This window comes from Tribolium castaneum, chromosome 7 (assembly GCF_031307605.1).
Source record: "Tribolium castaneum strain GA2 chromosome 7, icTriCast1.1, whole genome shotgun sequence".
Classification (NCBI taxonomy): domain Eukaryota; kingdom Metazoa; phylum Arthropoda; class Insecta; order Coleoptera; family Tenebrionidae; genus Tribolium; species Tribolium castaneum.
In genome coordinates this window covers 3024303-3050526 of record NC_087400.1, presented here as the reverse complement: position 1 = coordinate 3050526, position 26224 = coordinate 3024303, and the positions used below count along the sequence as shown (strand labels likewise).

Here is a 26224-nt window from a genome sequence, read left to right as displayed (position 1 = left end):
AAATTCGTGAAATTTAAACCCAAAGTTGTAAATTCTTTACAGCTTAGGAATCCATCAAATTGAACTCTCAAAAAATAAAGCTCAAATTATTGCAAATACGAAAGATTTGTAAGATTCAAGCCTAGAATTAAGAATTGTATGAAAATTTCTAATATCGTAAAAATTCTACAGATTACAATATTTAGAATTTTAGCACAGATTCTTAGAATTTCTAGAGAATTGCAAAATTCAAACCTAGAATCGCAGATTTTATTAAGACTCAGATTTTTAGAATTTCTAAAAATTGGCCAGGTTCTAACTTAGAATTTTATTAATAGGAAACTATAAATTTCTAGAGTTTGTCTATAGATTTGTCTATAGATTAAGAAATTTAGAATTAAAGCTCAGTTTTTTACAACCATAAAAATTTCTAATCTCAAACTTTTATAGTTTGCAGTCGATATTAAGTTTTTGAATTTTAGAAATTTTATGCTTAAAGGTACAGTTAGGAACTTTACAAAGTTTTTTAACGTAATATAAGTTTTTAAAATTTTTTCAAGATTGTTAGAATTTTAGACGTTTGTCATCATTGTAAACGCTTTAAATATTAGAAATTGTAATATATACACGTAGAACTCAAAATTCTGTGTAATTATTCATAGATAAAATTAAAAATTTAGTCTTTGGTGCTTGAAAATTTTGTGATTTGGAATATTTTCCAAAAAATTTGTGCTATTTTTTAAAGCCAAAGCAACGTATATGTGAGCCCTTGTGCACACCTATTCTATCACACACTGATTACCTTTCCTCATGCTCCCATTCGTACTTTCTCCGCCTGCTTTAAATACAACAAATCAGTTTTTCCGTTTTGAATTTCAAACAAATGCAAATTTTCTTATCGCCCGCGATATTTTTAATTTTCACAATCACGTCATTCCCCTCACCTGGAATAATCCGGCTTGTTCCTCGGCCTACTATTATAGAAAAGTGGGTCAAAATCCGAATTGGCATCTTGGTACTTGGGCCCCGAATAATTGTACTCGTCATTTCCGGGGGAGTACCTCTGAAAAAGCAACCCATCACAGTTGGAAGTGGGGGCTGTGGTACCCACCTGGTGCCTCCGATGGGACCCAGGGCTGAGGTGGTGCTGGTGGGTCATGGGCTGGGCCAAATGGTGGTGGCCGGGACCATCGTCTCGCTCGTAGGAGTTCTCACGGGAGGTTTCCAGCGACCGCTGGGGGGTGTTGATTTGATGGGCGGCCGACCTGAACTGGGAGGCCGAAGAGTTGGCGTGCTGACCCACGGGGTAGTTCAGGTCAGAGGTGTAGTCGCTATCTTCCGAATACCCCGCTGAAATTTCATTGTCAAAGTGATTACTGTTCGCTGAAAAAGGAGCAGGTTGTTGGACACTTGACGGAAAACAGAACTAAACTACTTGCACTAACTTACAGTTCAGCGAATTTTTTTAACCACTTTAAAGAAGTTAAAAAAATTTAATAAAGTGTTTTTGGAGGAATATTCAAGCTAGGTAACGTAGTTTTCAAATATCAAAAAGTTTGGACACAAAATACGATTTTCAAAATTTTTTTTGCTAGACCTCAAAATCCAAAAATGTGAACGTAGCAGCCTTAAGAAAGCTTTAAAGTAGCTGTAATTTACACAAAATATGTATTTTGAACAGGACTTTAAAAATTTGCCTTAAAATTTACTTTCAGAAACGTTTTTTTTTGTTTAAAGCTTATTTTAAAAAAAGTAGATGTTTGTAAAAGTGCTAATTTTTGGATTTTACAACTCATATAATTTTTAGCCGATTTTAATAAAATTTTGTTTGTAATATAAAAATAACGTCAGGTTGGCAGGTCTTAAAATCTCAAATATCAAATTGCTAAAACTCAAAATCCAAAAAAGTACACAGGATGTTTTATTTTTACAGTGCAGCCTTTGATATAGTTTTTTAAATGGCACTCCCTGTATATTTGTACATTAAAGAAGTTAAAAAAATTTAATTAAGTGTTTTTGGATGAATATTTAGACTGGGAAACGTAGTTCTCAAATATCAAAAAGTTTGGACCAAAAATACGATTTTCAAAATTTTTGCTAGACCTCAAAATCCAAAAATGTGAATGTAGCAGCCTTAAGAAAGCTTTAAAGTAGCTGTAATTTACACAAAATATGTATTTTGAACAGGACTTTAAAAAAATTTGCCTTAAAATTTACTTTCAGAAACGTTTTTTTTTGTTTAAAGCTTATTTTAAAAAAAGTAGATGTTTGTAAAAGTGCTAATTTTTGGATTTTACAACTCATATAATTTTTAGCCGATTTTAATAAAATTTTGTTTGTAATATAAAATTAACGTCAGGTTGACAGGTCTAAAAATCTCAAATATCAAATTGCTAAAACTCAAAATTCAAAAAAGTATACAGGGTATTTTATTTTTACAGTGCAGCCTTTGATATAGTTTTTTAAATGGCACTCCCTGTATATTTGTACATTAAAGAAGTTAAAAAAAAATAATTAAGTGTTTTTGGAAGAATATTTAGACTGGGAAACGTAGTTCTCAAATATCAAAAAATTTGGACCAAAAATACGATTTTCAAAATTTTTGCTAGACCTCAAAATCCAAAAGTGTGAACGTAGCAGCCTTAAGAAAGCTTTAAAGTTGCTGCAATTTACACCAAATTTGTGTTTTGAACAAAACTTTAAGAATTTGCCTTAAAATTTATTTTCAGAAGGGTTTTTTTTTTGTTTAAAGCTTATTTTTAAAAAAGCAGATGGTTGTAAAAGTGCTAATTTTTGGAATTTAGCAACTCATATAATTTTTAGCCAATTTTAATAAAATTTTACTGGGTATTATTCAGCGTTTTATTTAACATCTTTTTCACTCTGTAATTTTTTCCAAAAGTTTATAGTTTTGGAAATAACTCGGTTTTCCTAAAAAATGCATAAAATCCCTTAAATACCAACGTAGTGTGCCATGTAAAACAATTACCTAGTATCCAAATGATTTTGTGTGCATTTTTCAGAAAAACCAAAATATCTCCTTAACTATCAATTTTTGGAAAAAAACTAAAGAGGTAAAAAAGATGTAAAATAAAACGCTGAATAATAATTAGTAATAAAATACATAGCGTGCTATTTAAAAAAACCAAGTTATGGTCCTTCAAAATTCACCAAAATAAATGTGTCACAGCAAGGTGATGTTACAACGCAAATGTATGGTATTCTTACCAAAAAATACCTCAAACATTTGTTTACCTACAGACAAAGTCCCAACTTGATATCCCAAAAACAAAGGGCACTGCGTTTTTTTAATAATGTGCCTGCAGACGCACTAAATTGTAGAAAAAATTAAATAACTTCTGAACGGTTAAAGTAAATTGCAAAAACTAAATTGATTTATAAAGCCTAAAAAGTGCACATTTAAACATGTACAAATATACAGAGGATGCCATTTAAAAAAACTATGTTAAACGCTGCACTGTAAAAATAAAACACCCTGTATAGGGCAAAATAATTTTAAAACATACACCTTAACTTCGCATTTGCAGTGCCATTTAATTTATTTCGATATCTTTGACAGTGCAAGAGCAATCAGGCACGCCCGTATCAATGACCACCCTGTATAGCATTCTCAATATAGCTTTAATGAAGCTGAAATTTACATCGTTTACGTATTTTAATGCAAACTTTATTTTTAAAAATAACATTTTTATTTATTTTCCAAAATTTTGCTCTAGACCTCACATTTCAACTTAAAATTTTGAAATTTTTGGAGCTTAAAATTAAAAAGTTTGGACCTTAAATACAATTTCCGAAAGTCTTGTTAGACCTCAAAATTAAAAAAAAACAGCAGTAGCTTTATTACAGCCTTAAATTAGCTGCAAGTTTCAAAAATTATTCTCGAGATTTGAAAACCAAATTCCTTTAATAATTCAACGTTTTCGGATAATTTGATTGTACATTGCACCAAGTCTAGTTAATTTAAGTGCTGGTTTTCAGATGCTGACGTTTCATTTTTTCCACATCTTAATTAAACTAAGCTTAGATCAAAGATTCGCGCTTTGTGTGCAAATTTTAATAGAAAATTTAATTAAATTAGCTGTTTTAAACCATTTTTTTTAAAATGCCCAATTACCAACAAATTACATTAGTTCATGTATAATAGCAGTTCGACATTGATCGATGCCCACACACACAATACAATAGTCGAGGAAATGCAAATATTCGTCGAATCGACGAAAAGACGCTGAAAATGCCAAGTCATTGTAGGTTTAGTTCGATGAAAGAATAATGGCGGAATAAATTTGCTCAGCGATTTGAACGATTTTTTCCCCGACGAAATTATTTATCAACGTTCAGAGCTTTATTAGAATTATCATTGAAAGAAAGCTTTCTAAAGTATCACAATCCGATCAAAAAAATTTACGCCATCATCCGAATTTGATAAATGTTTTAAAGGGAGGGATAATTGCGATAATTGGCTCCAACGGTTTGAGGGAAAACGCCCAACTCAACAAATTTATGCTCCGAAAACGATCGAGATTGTTAATTGGCGCAGTCAGTAGTATGAAGCTAAAAACCTTATTTAGCTTTTTTACCATTTTTGGTCAAAAATTTAGTAATATTATTTTTTATTAATTCCTACTACAGGAAAATTAAGCCATAATTTTTATTGCATTACAAAAACAAATAAATTTAGGAAAAATAAAAATACATCAAAATTCAAAATTATCAAATATTTCCATTTGTAACAAAAAAAATTTATTTCGAGTTTTCAAAAAACCCTGAAAATTGCGTGTTAGAAATTGAAATTGGTGCAGTCGGTAGGTTTAGAAAAATACCTAAAATACAAGTTATGAAAGTTATATTTGTAGTTGGCTATTCCCGTTCCAGCTGTCTGAATAATCCAAATAAGTGTTTATCGCACCATCAAACTGGCCTTTTCTATGTAATACATGAATATTTAAGTAGTAAACCGTGTTTATTCCATTCCGTTCAATAATTCACAAAACCGTCGATCGATACTCACATTGTCCGAAATATTGCATCTGTCTCCTCGCCTGCTCCATCCTCGCTTCCTGATCCATGATATTGTTGAGCATTTCGAGCTTCCTTTGCAAGTCTCCAGCTTCGATATTTTCCGGATCTGCAACATCGTGTCAATTTATTTCGCTTTAAAATGGAAAAAGTCCAGTGATTGTCCTCAATTGTGTGAGAGAAGAAGAATTGAAGCAGCGTTGCATTGGTGGCAAGCACCGAAAGACAACATGCAATAAAGTGTGTCCAGCTTTAAACAGTGAAGATTGGCACGGGTTACCTATGGAAGCATACGGTTTGGTAGAAGAATCGTTCCGACACACGGTGGAGCCGCGTAAGATGCTCCGCCAACCGGTCGGGGGGTCGCAGCGGCCTGTACACCACCCAATATGCAATGCTAGGGCATAACACTACCCCACACGCCACTCAAAAAAAAAAAATTCAAAAAACCAAAAAAATATATATATCCTACCGACTGCGCCAATTACCCGAAACTAGGTTTTAGCCAAATTCTAGGATTATTTTCACTTGTGGAAACATTTTCCCGAACGGTTTGAAGATACAATACGTTATTTTTTCTCCTACCGACTGCGCCAATTATAGTTTTCTCAGCCGGAAAATTTTTTTTTGAGTGGCGTGTGGCTGGGGACGGTTCGCTACGTCGAAACTCGCTACAAACTAGCTACCTAATTGAACCACCCGGTATAAAAAGGGAGTCAAAGCAGTACAAGTTGACCTTTCTAGCTATTGATCAAAGGTTGACATTTTAGAAGTTTTTGTTTGTTTGTTTGTGTACTTACCGAAAGGAAGCTCGAAACGGCAGTCGACCAGTAGGGAATGTCCCGTTGGGTTCTTGGTACCCACCACTTCCCCATCTCGCATAACTAGTTCGGCTTCCAGGGATAACCATTGGCCGTTCCCTTCCTGAAATGACGTGCACTTCTAAATAGCTACGACTTAACTACGGTCTAAAGTCGGATTTTGGGAGAAATTGGTTGGGGAAAGGGTTGAGTTGTACAAAACAGGACGAGTAAATAAGAGATTAAGTCTTAAGAAGGGGTTGTGGTGGTATAAAGAGACGGGAATATGCGATGTTTTGGTGGTTTGAGTTTAAGAAATTTGTAAGTTCTGTGTGCTTCTTAAACTCTAGAAAACTAGTAGAATCAGAAATTTACTTCAGGCTCATTATTATTCGTGGACTACCCTGTATAATTGCAATAATTCACCTAAAACGCAAATACTTTAAGTTCAAACGTCGGCGAATTAGCTCAAAAAAATATTTTTTTTACTTTTTTCCATTGAATTCTTTAATTTTTCACCAAATTCCATCAAAAGATACCGGGAGTATAAGTTGATTCTACAATTTTAAAATTGTTTTTACTTTTTTTGTGACTTTCAGCACGTTTTTGACCGAAAATGGACATAATTTCTACAAAAATCACCAAATTTTTAGACATAAATTAAATATTTTCGTTTAATTTTTTTATAATTTAAGAAGTAAGTCATCTAAGAATTCAACGCTAAAGTTTGAAGTTATATTTTACCTTTACGTTCATCTCTTTTTCTCTCAAAACAAAAAGTACGTTTACAATTTGGCGTCTTTACGAACATTTTCCTTTTGCCGCATTATTTTCTTATTTCTGTCAGTTTTATGCTCCGCTTTACGTTTATACGTCTATGTGTTCTATGTGTCTCATTCTCTTATTTTTGCTTACGTGTTGTTTCACTTACCTTTACTACACTTTTTTTCATAGAAAAATTGTTTGTTCTGATCCGGGTTCGAATCCGCGACCTCCCCCGTCGTAAGTGGCGCTTATACCACTGGGCCACCAAGGCCCTAGATACTGACCGTGTTTTGCAGATATTTTAACACAAACTTTTTAAATAAATCAACATTACAAACTATACAATTGCAATAATTCACCTAAAACGCAAATACATTCAGTTCAAAAGTCGGCGAATTAGCTCAAGAATGCCTTTTTTCCACTTTTTTCAATTTAATTTTCTAATTTTTCACCAGATTTCATCAAAAGATACCGGGTTTATAAGTTGATTTTGCATTTTTAAAATTGTTTTCACGTTTTTTGTGACTTTCAGCACGTTTTTGACCGAAAATGGACATAATTTTTCCAAATATCACCAAATTTGTGTATTTTCAAGTCAAAAATAGTGGACGTGCGCAAATCCTACTAGATTCGCAGTGGCCATGATTTTTATTAACAATGTTTTTCTGGACTTTACTAAACAAACTCAGTTAACTAAAAATTTTTAGACATAAATTAAATATTTTCGTTTAATTTTTTTATAATTTAAGAAGTAAGTTATCTAAGGATTCAACGCTAAAATTTGAAGTTATGCTTTACCTTTACGGTCATCTCTTTTTCTCTCAAAACAAAACGTATTTTCTCTTTATTAGGATGTGCTCTTACGTTTACAATAGGCACCTTTACGTACTTTTACCTTTCGCCTCATTATTTTCTTATTTCTCTCAGTTTTATCCTCCGCTTTACGTTTATACGTCTATGTGTTCTCTTATTCTCTTATTTTTGCTTACGTATTGTTTCACTTACCATTTCTACACTTTTTTTATAGAAAAATTGTTGCTCTGATCCGGGTTCGAACCCGCGACCTCCCCCGTCGTAAGTGGCGCTTATACCACTGAGCCACCAGGGCTCCAGGTACTGACCGTCTTTTGCAGATATTTTAACACAAACTTTTTAAATAAATCAACATTACAAACTATACAATTGCAATAATTCAACTAAAACGCAAATACAGTCAGTTTAAAAGTCGACGAATTCGCTCGAAAAAATATTTTCATCTACTTTTTATGAATTTAATTCATTAATTTTTCACCAGATTTCATCAAAAGATACCAGGCGTATAAGTTAATTCTACAATTTTAAAATTGTTTTTACTTTTTTTGTGACTTTCAGCACGTTTTTGACCAAAAATGGACATAATTTCTCAAAAAATCACCAAATTTTTAGACATAAATTAAATATTTTCGTTTAATTTTTTTATAATTTAAGAAGTAAGTTATCTAAGGATTCAACGCTAAAATTTGAAGTTACGCTTTACCTTTACGTTCATCTCTTTTTCTCTCAAAACAAAACGTATTTTCTCTTTATTAGGATGTGCTCTTACGTTTACAATAGGCACCTTTACGTACTTTTACCTTTCGCCTCATTATTTTCTTATTTCTCTCAGTTTTATCCTCCGCTTTACGTTTATACGTCTATGTGTTCTCTTATTCTCTTATTTTTGCTTACGTATTGTTTCACTTACCTTTTCTACACTTTTTTCATAGAAAAATTGTTGCTCTGATCCGGGTTCGAACCCGCGACCTCCCCCGTCGTTAGTGGCGCTTATACCACTGAGCCACCAGGGCCTCAGGTACTGACCGTCTTTTGCAGATATTTTAACACAAACTTTTTAAATAAATCAACATTACAAACTATACAATTGCAATAATTCACCTAAAACGCAAATACATTCAGTTCAAAAGTCGACGAATTCGCTCGAAAAAAAATTTTCTTCTACTTTTTTTGAATTTAATTCATTAATTTTTCACCAGATTTCATCAAAAGATACCAGGCGTATAAGTTAATTCTACAATTTTAAAATTGTTTTTACTTTTTTTGTGACTTTCAGCACGTTTTTCTCATAATTTCTCAAAAAATCACCAAATTTTTAGACATAAATTAAATATTTTCGTTTAATTTTTTTATAATTTAAGAAGTAAATCATCTAAGGATTCAACCAAAGTTTGAAGCTATGCTTTACCTTTACGTTCATCTCTTTTTCTCTCAAAACAAAAGGTATTTTCACTTTATTAGAATGTACTCTTACGTCTACAATTTGGCGCCTTTACGTACATTTACCTTTTGCCGCATTATTTCCTTATTTCTGTCAGTTTTATGCTCCGCTTTACGTTTATACGTCTATGTGTTCTCTCATTCTCTTATTTTTGCTTACGTGTTGTTTCACTTACCTTTTCTACACTTTTTTTCATAGAAAAATTGTTTGCTCTGATCCGGGTTCGAACCCGCGACCTCCCCCGTCGTAAGTGGCGCTTATACCACTGGGCCACCAAGGCCCTAGGTACTGACCGTGTTTTGCAGATATTTTAACACAAACTTTTTAAATAAATCAACATTAAAAACTATATAATTGCAATAATTCACCTAAAACGCAAATAAATTCAGTTCAAGAGTCGGCGAATTAGCTCAAGAAAGCATTTTTTTCCACTTTTTTCCAATTTAATTCTCTAATTTTTCATCAGATTTCACCAAAAGATACCGGGCGTATAAGTTGATTCTACAATTTTAAAATTGTTTTTACCTTTTTTGTGACTTTCAGCTCGTTTTTGAACAAAAATGGACATAATTTCTCAAAAAATCACCAAATTTGTGTATTTTCTAGTCAAAAATAGTGGACGTGTGCAATATTTTAACACAAACTTTTTAAATGAATCAACATTACAAACTATACAGAGTGATCCACGAGTAATAATGAGCCTTTCATAGATAACTAATGGTGTTTAGTCTTTTAATTCGTATAAACTTGATAAGAAAACCAAATAATTTACAATACTAATAATTTTTTATATGTTCGTAAATCGGTAAAACTTAGAATTAATGATTGAGAAAAGAATCGCGTAATTTAAAACCGGCTGATTTAACCAACTCTAAAAGTTTATCTAAATATCTACCACTTAACTACGCTTTAAGTCCGGATTTGCCTCAAACTAATTGCTTTTGGAGCGGTTCGAAATATTCAAAACACGAGTAAAGCTGATAAAAACGAGCTTAAAGTAAATCCGGCCTTAAGAACGGGTCAATGCGCTTTGTGTCGGATTGGATCGGTTCGGTTAATTGCATGCAAAATTCGAGATTTGAACAGAAAACATGCATTTTTTCCACAATATGTCGTAGAAAGTACGTACTGGAAACGGGAGATAAGTCTGGATGCATGCTATTTTAATTGGTGGCAACAAATATTTGATTAGAAATTATTGTAACATTTAGTTTAAAAATTTTTGAGTTAAGGGATTAACTAACCTCGTTTGAATACTGCACTGTTTGTAGGGGTATCCAATGGTAGCCCATGGCCCTGTCCCAAATCATCCCTTTGCTCCAAACCTCGATTAATAGTCCAGTGTTCAAATCGTTTGTTTCGCTGAAATTTCAATCAGTTATTGGGAAGAGCACAACTTTGGGCTTACTTACAAGAGAAAGTCCTGTTCCCAGCATGGTGTCGCTCCTTTGACGGTCACTGTGGTCGATTTTACGTTTTGTAATTTGAGGGTGACGTAAGTGTTGAATTGAGACGCTGAAAAGCAGAAATTTCTGTTAGAAACAAGCCCAAAAGGGCAGGATTTCGACCAGAAACAAGCAAATTTCTGAATTTTTTGAAATCAATTTATAGAATTTTTGAAAAAAAAATTTGAAAAGTCTAGTCCAAAAGGAATAAAATTGGTAAAAAATTTAATTAAAATAGTCTAAAAAGGCAAGATTTAGATGAGAAACAAGCTTCTAAGTTGTAAATGTCTAATTACTGTTGTTTTAGAAAATGATTTCAGTTATACACTTATAGAATTTTTCAAAAAAATATTTTAAAAACCCAAAACTTAGAACCTCCTATTCCAAGTCTAAATGGGTTAGAATTGAGACGTTAAAATTAGAAAATTTAGTCACAAAAGATTAAAAATCAAGATTTCGATCAGAAACCAGCTTTCGTGTCTAAGTTTTAACTGCTAAATTACTGAAATTTTAGAAATTGGATACAGTTTTTTATTTATACAATTCTTAAAAGAAGAATTTGGAAACCCAAAACTTTAGAACTTCTTACTTCAAATATAAGCTTTCGTGTTTAAGTTCTAACTGCCAAATTACTGAAATTTTAGAAATTGGTTTTATTTTTTTATTTATAGAATTCTTTAAAAAAGATATTGGAAATCCAAGACTTTAGAACTTCTTACTGCAAATATAAACGGGTTAAAAAGTAAAAAGAATTGTTAAAATAGTCTAAAAAAGCAAGATTTAGATCAGAAACCAACTTCTAACTTGTAAAGCAGAAATTTCTGTTAGAAACAAGCCCAAAAAGGCAGGATTTCGATAAGAAACAAGCAATTTCCAAATTTTTAGAAATCAATTTATAGAATTTTTGATAAAAAATTTTGGAAAGTCTAGTTAAAAAGAGTTAGAATTGAGACGTTCAATAGTAAAAATTTAGTTAACATAATCTAAAAAGTCAAAATTTTGATCAGAAACAAGCTTCTAACTTGTATATGTTGTTTTAGAAAATGATTTCAGTTATCCAATTACAGAATTTTTCAAAAAAAAATATTTTGAAAACCCAAGACTGAAACCTCTTACTCCAAGTCTAAATGGGTTAGAATTAAGACGTTAAAAGTGGAAAATTTAGTCACAAAAGATTAAAAATCAAGATTTAGATAAAAAATTAGCTTTCGTGTTTAAGTTCTAACTGCTAAATTACTGAACTTTTAGAAATTGGTTTCAGTTTTTTATTTATAGAATTCCTAAAAGAAGAATTTAGAAATCCAAGACTTCAAAACTTTTTACTTCAAGTGTAAAAAAATTAGAATTGAGACGTTCAAAAGTAAAAAAATTAGTTAAAATAGTCTAAGAAGACAAAACTTAGATCAGAAACAAGCTTCTAACTTGTAAATGCCTAACTACTGTTGTTTTCGAAAGTGATTTCAGTTTTCCAATTATAATAATTTTCAAAAAAATATTTTAAAAACCCAAGACTTAAAACCTCTTACTCCAAGTCTAAATGGGTAAGAAGTGAGACGTTAAAATTAGAAAATTTAGAACCTCTTGAGTTAGAAAATTTTGTTGAAAAAAGTCAAAAAAGCAAGATTTTGACCAGAAAAAACCATACTAATTGCTAAATTACTAGAATTTTAGTAATTGGGTACAGTTTTGTATATATAAAATTCTAAAAAAAAAAATTTGTAAACCCAAGACTTTAGAACTTCTTACTTCAAATATAAAAGGGTTAGAATTGAAACGCTCAAAAGTAAAAAAAATTGTTAAAATAGTCTAATAAAGCAAATTTTAGATCAGAGACAAGCCTCTAAATTGTAAATGCCTAATTATTGTTGTTTTAGAAAATGATTTCAGTTATCCAATTATAGAATTTTTCAAACAAATATTCTGAAAACCCAAGACTAAAAACCGCTTACTCCAAGTCTAAATGGGTTAAAATTAAGACGTTAAAATTAGAAAATTGAGACGTTAAAATTAGAAAATTTAGCCACAAAAGATTAAAAATCAAGATTTCGAACAGAAACCAGCTTTCGTGTCTAAGTTTTAACTGCTAAATTACTGAAATTTTAGAAATTGGTTACAGTTTTTTATTTATACAATTCTTAAAAGAAGAATTTGGAAACCCAAGACTTTAGAACTTCTTACTTCAAATATAAGCTTTCGTGTTTAAGTTCTAACTGCTAAATTACTGAAATTTTAAAAATTGGTTTCATTTTTTTATTTATAGAATTCTTTAAAGAAGATATTGGAAATCCAAGACTTTAGAACTTCTAACTGCGAATATAAACGGATTAAAAAGCAAAAAGAATTGTTAAAATAGTCTAAAAAAGCAAGATTTAGATCAGAAACCAACTTCTAACTTGTAAAGCAGAAATTTCTGTTAGAAACAAGCCCAAAAGGGCTGGATTTCGATAAGAAACAAGCAATTTCCAAATTTTTAGAAATCAATTTATAGAATTTTTGAAAAAAAAATTTGGAAAGTCTAGTCAAAAAGAGTTAGAATTGAGACGTTCAATAGTAAAAAATTTAGTTAACATAGTCTAAAAAGGCAAAATTTAGATCAGAAACAAGTTTCTAACTTGTAAATGTTGTTTTAGAAAATGATTTCAGTTATCCAATTACAGAATTTTTCAAAAAAAAATATTTTAAAAACCCAAGACTGAAACCTCTTACTTTAAGTCTAAATGGGTTAGAATTAAGACGTTAAAAGTGGAAAATTTAGTCACAAAAGATTAAAAATCAAGATTTAGATAAAAAATTAGCTTTCGTGTTTAAGTTCTTACTGCTAAATTACTGAACTTTTAGAAATTGGTTTCAGTTTTTTATTTATAGAATTCCTAAAAGAAGAATTTCGAAATCCAAGACTTCAGAACTTTTTACTTCAAGTGTAAAAAGATTAGAATTGAGACGTTCAAAAGTAAAAAAAAATAGTTAAAATAGTCTAAGAAGACAAAACTTAGATCAGAAACAAGCTTCTAACTTGTAAATGCCTAACGACTGTTGTTTTCGAAAGTGATTTCAGTTATCCAATTATAATAATTTTCAAAAAAATATTTTGAAAACCCAAGACTTAAAACCTCTTACTCCAAGTCTAAATGGGTTAGAATTCAGACGTTAAAATTAAAAAAATTACTTACAAAAAATTAAAAATCAAGATTTCGACAAAAAACCAGTTTTTGTGTTTTTTAGAAAAAGATTTCAGTTATTCAATTACAGAATTTTTCAAAAAAAAAAAAATTGCAAACCCATGACTTAAAACCTCTTACTCCAAGTCTAAATGGGTTAGAATTGAAACGTTAAAATTAGAAAATTTAGTCACAAAAGATTAAAAATCAAGATTTCGATAAAAAACCAGCTTTCGTGTCTAAGTTCTAACTGCTAAATTACTGAAATTTTAGAAATTGGTTACAGTTTTTTATTTATAGATTTCTTAAAAGAAGAATTTGGAAATTCTAGATTTTAGAACTTCTTACTCAAAATAAAAAAGAGTTAGAATTGAAGCGTTCAAAAGTAAAAAACTTAGTTAAAATAGTCTAAAAAAACAAAATTTAGATCAGAAACAAGCTTCTAACTTGTAAATGCCTAATTACTGTTGTTTTAGAAAAAGATTTCAGTTATCCAAATTTAAAATTTTTAAAAAAAAATATTTCAAAAACCCAAGATTTAAAATCTCTTAAAATTGAGACGTTAAAATTAGAAAATGTAGTCACAAAAGATTAAAAATCAAGATTTCCTTAAGAAACCAGCTTTCGTGTCTAAATTCTAACTGCTAAATTCCTGAAATTTTAGAAATTGATTTTACTTTTTTATTTAAAAAATTCTTAAAAAAAGATTTTAGAAATCCAAGACATCAGAACCTCTTGAAGTAGAAAGTTTTGTTAAAAAAAGTCAAAAAAGCAAAACTTCGATCAGAAAAAAACCATACTTATGTAACTTCTAATGAAAAACTGCTGAATTTTAGAAATTGATTACAATTATCCACTTATAGAAATCTTGAATAAAGATTTAATAAACCAAGTATTTAACACCAAAAGCATTAGAACTGAGTAAAAATGCCCCAATTAGGTCAAAGTCTAGACTTGTAGTCGACCTATTTCGACCTACAAGGCGCTTCAACGAGATAATCATACATCACGTCCCTGAAATTATCACTTTGTTTAGAAGTAGCGTCGAGTTTATGGCCTTGTTATTGCACAAACCGTTCAAATTTCAACCCAAAAATCATAAATTCAAAATTAAAACAGTCTCAATATGCTCCAAGCGTGTAATCCAGCGATTAATCTTGGATTTGGAGCTCCAAACAAGTCATTTGCATTCGGCGGCACAATTCGCCCGTTTCCCTGATGTTGTTGTTGATGATTTTTTTATTGGGAGTTGCAAGCAACTTACCTTGTGCTCCAACGTAACGAGCTTTTTTCACTGAAACAAAGGAATATTTAAATTAGTATCGGAATTTCTCAGAGATCGAATTTTCGAATATAAGTAAGCGAGACGAAGGGAATGATATTTACGCTCGAGCGGCTCTATAAATAGAAATCCAGATTAGAATATTGTGTCAATAATAAATTCAAAGACTAAAATTATTTCTGCTGCTATCGACGAGACTATAATTAAATTGGAGATCAATAGCAAGTGTCGTTCACTTCCAACAATTAAAAATAAACACCCAAAATAAAGGTACTTCTAGAGTCTATAACTGGAAAGTTAGAACTTTGTAGATTACAGTTTGCGTTTCAAAAACTTGTTTTTTTTTTCAGACAACAGCTGGAAATTAACGAAAAAGCTCCTTTCCAGTTGGATTTTTGCACTTGTACAAATTGCTCTTCGAAATGAAGCTCATTTCTCCTTTTTCCCTCATCTCTTAAGACAACGGCCAACGCTCTACCCTTCAGTCCCTCTTTATCCGCTTGATCAGAGTTGTAAACTGAATGGTGAATGGCCCAAGATCTTATCGAGTTGACGTGAACATCCTTCCAATTCTCTTCTATGAATAGTGTTAGTATATGGAGTTGAATTTTTTTTATGAAAGTGATGGTTAATTAATTTCGGGGCAAAAAAGCTCAGTTTCGCTTTGAGTTAATCCCATGTCGGGTGGCAGGGATTAAAGTTTGACGTTTCAGAGGGAATCTCGACCGTTTGACGCAGGATTTTGAGCACGGGACATTGAAATGGAAGGATAATGAAAAATTGCAACGTGACTGATAAGGGATAGCTCTTATCAGGGACAAAGCTCGTTTATTAGCCGCGAGTGATAAGGGCGATAATGCATTCGTATTTAGTGCGAGATAATTAATTGGGAGGGAATCGAATGTGGGATTGGGGAAATAAATTTAGAAAAAATATTTTTTATTTTGGAAACATCGCATTATAAAGCAGAGAATTTTAGATTAAAAAATACATTAGAAATAAATCTTGAAAACTATTTCAAATTCTAGTAAAAAAAATATTATTTTCTAATGGATTAAGGAATTTTTGCACATGTGAGTGTTAGAAACTAGAAATCTTTGATAACTTCTAATTCTAGAAATGCAAAAAAAGATATAAGAAAACATTAATCAAACATAAATTCTCAGAAACATAAAGATCTTCTTATTTTCTAATATGCAGAGGGCAGAGGATGTTTGAAGATGTAAATATTAGAACTTAAAACTATTGAGTAGCTTCAAAATGTCAAAAAACCAACAATTTTCGATAAATTCTAATTCTAGAAATGTGAAAAAAAGAATAAATTTAACATTAAATCAAATAAAAATTCTCAGAAACCAAGACTTTTTTACTTTCTAATGTACGCAAAGTTTTTGAAGAAGCAAATATTAGAACTTAAAACTATTAAGTAGTTTCAAAATCTCAAAAATCTAGAAATCTTCGATATCTACTAATTCTAGAAATGCAAAAAAAAGAACAAATAGAACATTAAATCATATATAAATTCTCAGAAACTAAGAATTTTTTACTTTCTAATGTACAGTAAGTTTTTGAAGATGCGAATATTAGAACTTAAAACTATTAAGTAGCTTCAAAATCTCAAAAATCTAGCAATCTTTGATAACTTCTAGTTCTAGAAATGCTAAAAAAAGAATTAATAAAACATTAAATCAAGTATAAATTCTCAGAAAAAAAGAATTTTATAGTTTCTAATGTACAGTAAGTTTTTGAAGCTGCGAATATTAGAACTTAAAACTATTAAGTAGCTTCAGAATCTGAAAAAATTAGCAATCTTTGATAACTTCTAGTTCTAGAAATGCTAAAAAAAAATTTAATAAAACATTAAATCAAGTATGAATTCTCAGAAACAAAAAATTTTTTACTTTCTATTGTACCGAAAGTTTTTGAAGATGCAAATATTAGAACTTAAAACTATTAAGTAGCTACGAAATCTCAAAAATCTAGAAAACTTCGATAACTCCTAATTCTAGAAATGCAAAAAAATAAATAGAACATTAAATCAAATAAAACTGCTTAGAAACAAAGAATTTTTTTACTTTCAAATGTACAGTAAGTTTTTGAAGACGCGAATATTAGAACTTATAACAATTAGGTAGTTTCAAAATCTCAAAAATCTAGAAATCTTCAATAAGTTCTAATTCTAGAAATGGGAAAAAGAGAATAAATAGAACATTAAATAAAATAAAATTCTCAGAAACAAAGAATTTTTTACTTTATAATGTAGAGAAAATTTTTGAAGGTTCGAATATCAGAACTAAAAACTATTAAGTAGCTTCAAAATCTCAAAAATATAGAAATTTTTGATAACTTCTAATTCTAGAAATGAGAAAAAAAGAATAAATAAAACATTAGATCAAATATAAATTCGCAGAAACAAAGAATTTTTTACTTTCTATTAGTCAGAAAGTTTTTGAAGCTGCGAATATTAGAACTTACAGCTACTAAGTAGTTTCAAAATCTTAAAAATCTAGAAATCTTCGATAACCTCAAGTTCTAGAAATGCGAAAAAGAGAATAAATAGAACATTCAATCAAATAAAAATTTTCAGAAATAAAGAATTTTTTACTTTGTATTGTACCGAAAGGTTTTGAAGATGCGAATATTAGAACTTAAAACTATTAAGTAGCTTCAAAATCTCAAAAATCTAGAAATCTTCAATAACTCCTAATTCTAGAAATGCGAAAAAAAGAATAAATAAAACATTAAATCAAGTATAAATTCTAAGAAACAAAGAATTTTTTACTTTCTAATGTACAGTAAGTTTTTGAAAATACGAATATTAGAACTTAAAACTATTAAGTAGCTTCAAAATCCAAAAATCTAAAAATCTTCGATAACTTCTGATTCTAGAAATGCGAAAAAAGAATAAATAGAACATTAAATCAAATAAAAATTCTCAGAAACAAAAAATTTTTTACTTTCTAATGTACAGTAAGTTTTTAAGATGCGGATATTACATCTTAAAACTATTAAGTAGCTTCAAAATCTCAAAAATCTAAAAATCTTCGATAACTACTAATTCTAGAAATGCAAAAAAATTAACAAATAGAACATTAAATCATATATAAATTCTCAGAAACTAAGAATTTTTTACTTTCTAATGTACAGTAAGTTTTTGAAGATGCGAATATTAGAACTTAAAACTATTAAGTAGCTTCAAAATCTCAAAAATCTAGCAATCTTTGATAACTTCTAGTTCTAGAAATGCTAAAAAAAAAATTAATAAAACATTAAATCAAGTATAAATTCTCAGAAACAAAGAATTTTTTACTTTCTAATGTACAGTAAGTTTTTGAAAATACGAATATTAGAACTTAAAACTATTAAGTAGCTTCAAAATCCCAAAAATCTAAAAATCTTCGATAACTTCTGATTCAAGAAATGCGAAAAAAGAATAAATAGAACATTAAATCAAATAAAAATTCTCAGAAACAAATAATTTTTTACTTTCTAATGTACAGTAAGTTTTTAAGATGCGGATATTACAACTTAAAACTATTAAGTAGCTTCAAAATCTCAAAAATCTAGAAATCTTAGATAATTTCTAAATCTAGAAATTCAAAAAAAATAGAATATAAGATTAAATATAAATACCCAGAAACGAAAAATTCTGTATATAAGGTATATATAAGGTGTATATAAGGTTTTTAAAAATGTGAATATTAGAACTTAAAACTATTAGGTAGCCACAAAATCTCTAAAATATAAAAATTCTCGATAACTACGAATTCTAGAAATGTAAAATGAGGAATTAATTAAATATTAGATCAAACATAAATTCTCAGAAACAAAAAATTCATTATTTTCTAGTGAATGAAGTTTTTAAAAATGTGAATATTAGATCCTAAAGCTATATTAAGCAGCTTCAAAATCTCGGAAACCTAGAAACCTTCAGTAACTTCAAACATTTGTTTAAATCTAGAATTCGATTCATTTCTTTCATTCTAAAACACGTAATAGCATAACTCTCGACCTGAAACAAATTTTATTCATCCCTCAGCGCTCGAAACTTCCACTTCCAAGTCTTTGCAACTTTTCAACTATCAGTTAAATATATCACCCCCTTTTGAAATTGTTTCACCGTAACAATAATCCCATTCTGCCCACTCGCTCCATTGTGCTGTGCCACTCTGCACAAAAGATAAAATCACCATTTTCCAATCTCCTTCAAAAATCGAGTTGTAAAATTGCCATCAATCATCGATCCAATGACGTTTTTCCGTTGGTCGTGACGCATTTTTTCACGTCAGAGTTTTCGATATTTTTCAATAAGTAAAATTCGTTTGACCTGTGTCTTGAAATCCAGCAACAGGTTGAAAGAGGCGATCGATAGTCTGTTGCCTACCTTAATTAATTTTCTTTCTATAAATATTTACACTCGGATGGCTTAATGTTATCATTGAATGGAATTTCACGAGGAGGATGAATTTTGCACTAATTAACTGGATTTCGCGGCTGGGAGTAGTTCAGGATAAAGGTCACGCCGGATTTTGTGGAGGCGGTGAAATGAGATAGAGTCTCGTTAGTTTTTCACGTTGTTAGTCGGTCAGTGATTTGATTATTTGGAAAATGAGAAACCAGCGTTGTACTCGACTGATAATAGTGTTACACGATTCGAGAAAATCTATTTCGGGATTAAAATGTGTTTTCGATTATTTCCCCTTTGAGACGCTCCAGTTTCCATGAAGAATATGCTATTAGATAATAATTAGAAAGAAAAAAATGTGTTATTCTGTCCTAAATTCTACTCCTTGAATACTTCTAACTCTAGATGTCTAAGACTAAACTTTTGTTCTAGAATTCTATAGTTTCTAAAGTATTAGAATTTAAACTTTTGATAAGATTCTGAATTTTTGAGACCTAAATTTATAGATATATAGATTTGAAGAAACTTACTTTCTATAATTCTAGAATTATACAATTTCTTTTTTTTATTTATGAACCCTGTAATTTTTTCAAAAGTAAAAAATATTGCTATTTTGTTCGAGATTCTACTCTTTTAATACTTAAAACTGAAAATTTCAGAAATTATAATTCTAGATATCAAGGATTAAACCTTTGTTCTAGAATTCTATAGTTTCTAAAGTGTTAGATTTTAGAATATTTTGATAAAATCCTAAATCTTTAAAAACAAATTTTCTAGATTTATAAGTTTAAAAGACTTTTTTGTATACTTCTAAAATTATACAATTTCTAAAACTCGTCGTAAACTGTATAATTCTATCAAAGATCCAAAATGTTGCTATTATGTTCTAAAGTCTACTCTTTTAATAGTTGAAACTGATGATTTCAGAAATTATAATTCTAGATGAATAAGTCTAAACCCTTGTTCTAGAATTCTAAAGTTTCTAGAGTGTTAGAATTTATTTTTTTTTGATAAGTTCCTGAATTTTTGAAACTTAAATTTCTAAAATTATATTTTCTAAAATTGTTTATAAACTCTAATAATTCTTGCAAAAGTAAAAAATATTGCTATTTTGTTCGAGATTCTACTCTTTTAATACTTGAAACTGAAAATTTCAGAAATTATAACTCTAGAAATCAAAGATTTAACCGTTGTTCTAAAATTCTATAGTTTCTAAAGTGTTAGATTTTAGAATATTTTGATAGGATCCTGAATTCTTAAACGCGAGTTTTCTAAATTTATAAGTTTGAAAAGACTTTTTTCTACAATTCTAAAATTATACAATTTCTAAAGATTCCAGAAATTATAATTCTAGATGTCTAAGACTAAATATTCGTTTTAAAATTCTATAGTTTCTAAAGTGTTAGAATTTATTTTTTTTCTGATAAAATCCTGAATTTATGAAAGCTAAATTGATGAACGTATAAATTTGAAAAGACTTATTTTCTATAATTCTAGAATTATACACTTTCTAAAATTATTTATGAACTCTACTATAATTCTTGAAAAGTAGAAAATGTTGCTATTTTGTTCTACATTCTACTCTTTCAATACTTGAAACTAAAAATTTCAGAAATTGTAATTCTAGATATCGAGGATTAAACCGTTGTTCTAAAATTCTATAGTTTCTAAAGTGTTAGATTTTAAAACATTTTGATAGGATCTTGAATTCTTCAAGTCGAGTTTTCTAAATTTATAAGTTTGAAAAAACTTTTTTCTACAATTCTAAAATTATACAATTTCTAAAGATTCCAGAAATTATAATTCTAGATTTCTAAGACTAAATATTCGTTCTAGAATTCTATAGTTTCTAAAGTGTTAGAATTTATTTTTTTATTAATAAATCCTGAATTTTTAAAAGCTAAATTTCTGAACGTATAGATTTGAAAAAACTTATTTTCTATAATTCTAGAATTATACACTTTCTAAAATTATTTATGAACTCTATAATTCTTGAGAAGTAAAAAATGTTGCTATTTTGTTCTACATTCTACTCTTTCAATACTTGAAACTAAAAATTTCAGAAATTATAATTCTAGATATCGAGGATTAAACCGTTGTTCTAAAATTCTATAGTTTCTAAAGTGTTAGATTTTAAAACATTTTGATAGGATCTTGAATTCTTCAAGTCGAGTTTTCTAAATTTATAAGTTTGAAAAAACTTTTTTCTACAATTCTAAAATTATACAATTTCTAAAGATTCCAGAAATTATAATTCTAGATTTCTAATACTAAATATTCGTTCTAGAATTCTATAGTTTCTAAAGTGTTAGAATTTATTTTTTTATTGATAAATCCTGAATTTTTAAAAGCTAAATTTCTGAACGTATAGATTTGCAAAAACTTATTTTCTATAATTCTAGAATTATACACTTTCTAAAATTATTTATGAACTCTATAATTCTTGAAAATGTAGAAAATGTGGCTATTTTGTTCTACATTCTACTCTTTTAGTACTTGAAACTAAAAATTTCAGAAATTATAATTCTAGATATCGGGGATTAAACCGTTGTTCTAAAATTCTATAGTTTCTAAAGTGTTAGATTTTAGAATATTTTAATAGGATCTTGAATTCTTAAACGCGAATTTTCTAAATTTATAAGTTTGAAAAGACTTTTTTCTACAATTCTAAAATTATACAATTTCTAAAGATCCCAGAAATTATAATTCTAGATGTCTAAGACTAAATATTCGTTCTAAAATTCTATAGTTTCTAAAGTGTTAGAATTTATTTTTTGATAAAATCCTGAATTTATGAAAGCTAAATTTCTGAGCGTATAGATTTGAAAAGACTTATTTTCTATAATTCTAGAATTATACACTTTCTAAAATTATTTATGAACTCTATAATTCTTGAGAAGTAAAAAATGTTGCTATTTTGTTCTACATTCTACTCTTTTAATACTTAAAACTAAAAATTTCAAAAATTGTAATTCTAGATATCGAGGATTAAACCTTTGTTCTAAAATTCTATAGTTTCTAAAGTGTTAAATTTTAGAATAATTTAATAGGATCTTGAATTCTTAAACGCGAATTTTCTAAATTTATAAGTTTGAAAAAACTTTTTTTTACAATTCTAAAATTATACAATTTCTAAAATTCTTCGTAAACTATAATTCTGACAAAGATCCTAAATTTTGCTATTATGTTCTATAGTCTACACATTTAATATTTGAAACTAAAAATTTCAGAAATTATAATTCTAGATGTCTAAGACTAAACCTTTATTATAGAATTCTATAGTTTCTAGTGTTAGAATTTAAATTTTTTTGATAAGATCCTGAATTTTTTGAAACCTAAATTTCTGAAAGTATAGATTTAACAAGACTTTTATTTATAATTCTAGAATTATACAATTTCTAAGATTATTTATGAACTCTATAATTTTTGAAAAAGTAAAAAAAATTGCTATTTTTTATCTAGACATCAAAGATTTATTCTAGAATTTTATGGATTTAAATTTTAAGATTTTTAAATGTTTTAGAAAATTGAAGGAGATTTAAAAAATTGACAAATTATTTTAGATTTCTACACGTAAATAATTTCATAATATGAGATAATATAATTTCTAGAATTAATTCCACAAATCAATTTCTGTTAAAAAAATTATGTAAAAATACAAAATTGCAGAAATAAATAACATTTTTGTTGCTGTCTACAACACCATACTTTTGTGTGAGATATTTAAAGCGCCATATTTTTAGCTAAACGCTAGTTTGCGTGCTCATAAATTACACTTGTATTGACAAATTAATTCAGAATGTTTCGCTTTCTTCAGTTTGACAAAAACATTCCTCCCCCAAATTTCGTCCGTTCAATCGTTGCATTCGAATTTTTCTGACATAAAACAAGCAACGGAAAATCGATTAGGAATGTTGACCAGCACCTGTTGCACTCTCGAATCAGTATTGACATTTCGACATTTACAAGCACGTTATTTCCCACCATTTGACTTGCTCAAGCCCAGATTTATTAAGCTTGAACTTGTTACAACATGGTACTCATTATTCGAAAATTTCCATTTCTTTTCTAAAGCTTTCCAACACTGGATATTGTTGTGCCTTTAATTAAAGGGAGCAAAAATAGAACAAAGACTTGAATAGTTATGAGCACGTGATAAGGATCGCAAAATTCATAAAATTGTTTTGCATATAAGACTGATAAGAGACAATTTGTCACTGCAGACGAGGTAAAATTGTGGTGAAAAATCGTTCGCTGGCAACAGGCGTTCGCATGTCCTTCCCCCATTCCTCACCCAGCAGGGCTACCAACCGCAAGTACCAACATAAAGCGCAACAATTCCACTAAATATTTTATTGCGATCCGGTGATAAGTGGGGAAGTCGTCAAGTCTTGTTAACTGGAGACACACTATCCAGGCAATTATCCCCTGGGAGTTTTATTACGAGTTATTGGCTGTAAATTGGTGTGTTATTTTTTTGGGAAAAATTGTTCGATTTTTCGCTCGATATTGCGGTCATTAATAACCGAAGTCGAGTCGGATTTATGTCGTGTTCCAGTTTCGGTTTTTGCAAGCGAGGGAAACTTATCGATCGCTTCCGGTTCCAGCTTTTGTGTTCGCGTACTATTAACATTGTAAAAATAGAAACGTGCGGATTAGTATTCAATTCGAGGGTGATTAGAGGCGGGATGTAAACGAATCGAGTTTGGAAAAAAAGTTAAAAAAACAACAAGCAGAAAGCAGATTCCATAACTCGTAGAATTTTAAAACTTTTCCAAAATTGTATTTTGAATTAGAATTTTTGAAACTGGTAGTCAAATGCTCAAAAAATATTAAAATAAAAATATTTTTGTAACAAATACACAAAACAAAAATTTCCAGCTCTCTGAAAAAAAGTTGTAATTTTCAAAAAAATTGTAGTTTTTATCAAAATTTCTGGTTCCTGCAAACGCTAAATAATTTATTTTAAATTTTTCCCGTACATTTAACAGTTTAAGGCACTAAAAGCATAAATTCTCAAAAATTTTCCATATTTTCAAAATTTTGCTAAATTTTGAATTTCAAGCCTAAGACGATAATTTTCTAAAAAGTTCGAAAGCAATTAAGTTTTAACCTTCTTAAAAAAAATGGAACTACAGTACTAAAATGTCAAAAAAAACAATTTCAAAATTTTGTAAAATTTTAAATTTTAAGCCAAATATTTGGTAAATTATTTGCCAAAAACTCCGAAAACAAAAAAATGTTAATATTCTTAATAAAGATAAAACTGAAGTCCTAAAAAGTCAGAAAAATACAATTTTAAAAAATTTTGACTTTTCACAATTTAATATTTATAGAACTAGAAATCAAAATTTCAAATTTCTACAAATCTAATTGAATTTTTTACTCAAATTTTAAGTTTAAGGCATTAAAAGCATATATTCAAAATAATAAACAAAAAAAATCTATAATTCACAAAACCAAAATTTTCAAAATTCCAAAATATCCTAAAAGTTTGAATTCTAATCATAATTTTTCGTACATTTTTTGTAGAGAGTCTGAAGACAAACAAGTCTTAATCTTCTTAGAGAAGACAGAATTAAAGTTTCAAAAATGTAATAAAATCCAATTTAAAAAAAAATCAGAATTCTTTTTTAATTTTTGAAAAGCAAAAATCCAAGTTTCTAGATTCCACAAACGTAGAAAAGTTTTTCACACAAATTTTAACAGGTTAAGGCACAGATACTGACAATGACAGTAATATTAAATCAAAAAATTTTAAAAATCACAATGTGAGAATTTTCAAAATTTTCAAAATTTTGAAGAATTTTGAATTTCAAGTCTAAGATTTTGTGGATTTCTAAAAAGTCCGAAAACAAATAAGTTTAAATCTATAAACAATAATTGATTTGGAACTTTTTAGTTAAATTTTAACAATTTAAAGGCCAAAGAGCATAATTTATTTCAGTTAAAGTAGCAGATTCTATTGTTCACAATGAGTGGATTTTGAAGTTCGGAAACATGGCAATATTTTCGAAATTAAAAAAAATCCTAAATTACTGAATTAAAAAGTTCTAAGTTAATTTTTTGAAAAAAAAAATTCTAGTCTTAATCGAAAAATTTTAAACACCAAAGCTACAAACTATTTACGTGTACATTGCTATTAAAATAAATACTTCGTGTCAGCTAATCAGATAAAAGTGTTAATTATCTCGCAGTTTTGAGTTTTTCGTGACGACTTTTCGCAATATGTGATATTAAAAATACAAACAAGAAAAAATCCACCAAATATCCGAACTAAACGACAAAAATCAGATAATTGGCGCAGTCAGTAGGACGCTATTTTATTTTTGAATCAGGTAACAAACTTTACGACCCATAAATATTTATTTTACTGCCATGGCTGTTAAACTAACAAATACAGTACTTCGCGAAATTCGTCAATTAAACGTTATCACGACCCAAAAATACCACTTATCACACTGATAAGAGCGAACGGAAACAACAATTAAAAACAACTTCCTTGTATTAAATTGAAAAACTATTTTGGTTTTTTACAGCAGCGGCTAGTTCCCGGGCAAATGCACAAACTCCTCCCCTCCTTATCGAAGGTCAATAATGTCGGGGATCCACACTAGCACCTGCTTTAACCCAACCGAACCATTACAAAAAAAAATTACGAAAATTCTGCGATTTTTATTGAAACTACTATTGAATCACATCGTCAGGGGTTGTTGTGGTGTCATGTCCGCCTCGTGTGAGGTTAACCCGCTTTTGGCGGGGTTTCTCCAACTAACATTTAAACCTATATTTAAGGCCCTCCGTAGCGTTGGGCTCTAAAATTTTCGTTTTTTTCGCGTTTTGAGTACGGTTTAGCGTTTTTGGCTAACCTGTGACACTCAGTAGCGACATCATGTGGTGACTTGTGTTGAGTATCCTTGTTCAGACACTCAGTCGTGGGGTTGGCAGCCCCCTAGGAGCTAGAGCTCGATGGACGTCGCGACGGTTCATTTCGACACCGGTCGAAGCACAGCACATCACATGCCAATCGTCTGCGTGGAACTGGCAAAGCCGCCATCATGAAGACGTCGCGGTGCGCAACGACGCCGAGTGACGTCAC

At 29.4% G+C, this 26224-nt stretch overlaps 1 protein-coding gene across 2 annotated transcripts; it reads right to left on the bottom strand.

Annotated features, from left to right (window-relative positions):
• Positions 1-1161: 1161 nt before the first annotated feature.
• LOC103314271 (protein unc-13 homolog A) lies at positions 1162-26224 on the bottom strand. 2 transcript variants are annotated; one of them, XM_064358147.1, is made up of 6 exons: positions 25995-26224; positions 14703-14732; positions 10248-10350; positions 10080-10197; positions 5009-5125; positions 1162-1362 (listed from the first exon to the last, which is right to left on the bottom strand). In XM_064358147.1, the coding sequence occupies exons 1-6, from the start codon at positions 26017-26019 to the stop codon at positions 1291-1293; spliced, it is 465 nt and encodes a 154-aa protein (XP_064214217.1). In that variant the 5' UTR covers positions 26020-26224; the 3' UTR covers positions 1162-1290. The 2 variants fall into 2 exon arrangements, with proteins under 2 accessions (XP_064214217.1, XP_064214218.1); XM_064358148.1 differs by having other exon boundaries at positions 1162-1329.

Bases quoted from the DNA above. Each gene is read 5' to 3' on its own strand.
- LOC103314271 (XM_064358147.1), bottom strand. From the start codon at position 26,019: ATGATGTCGCTACTGAGTGTCACAG. The intron at 14,733-25,994 runs GTTAGCCAAAAA...CCTTTGTTTCAG, and splicing joins GTCGCTACTGAGTGTCACAG to TGAAAAAAGCTCGTTACGTT. The intron at 1,363-5,008 runs GTGAGTATCGAT...CTCCTTTTTCAG, and splicing joins GATGCAATATTTCGGACAAT to CGAACAGTAATCACTTTGAC.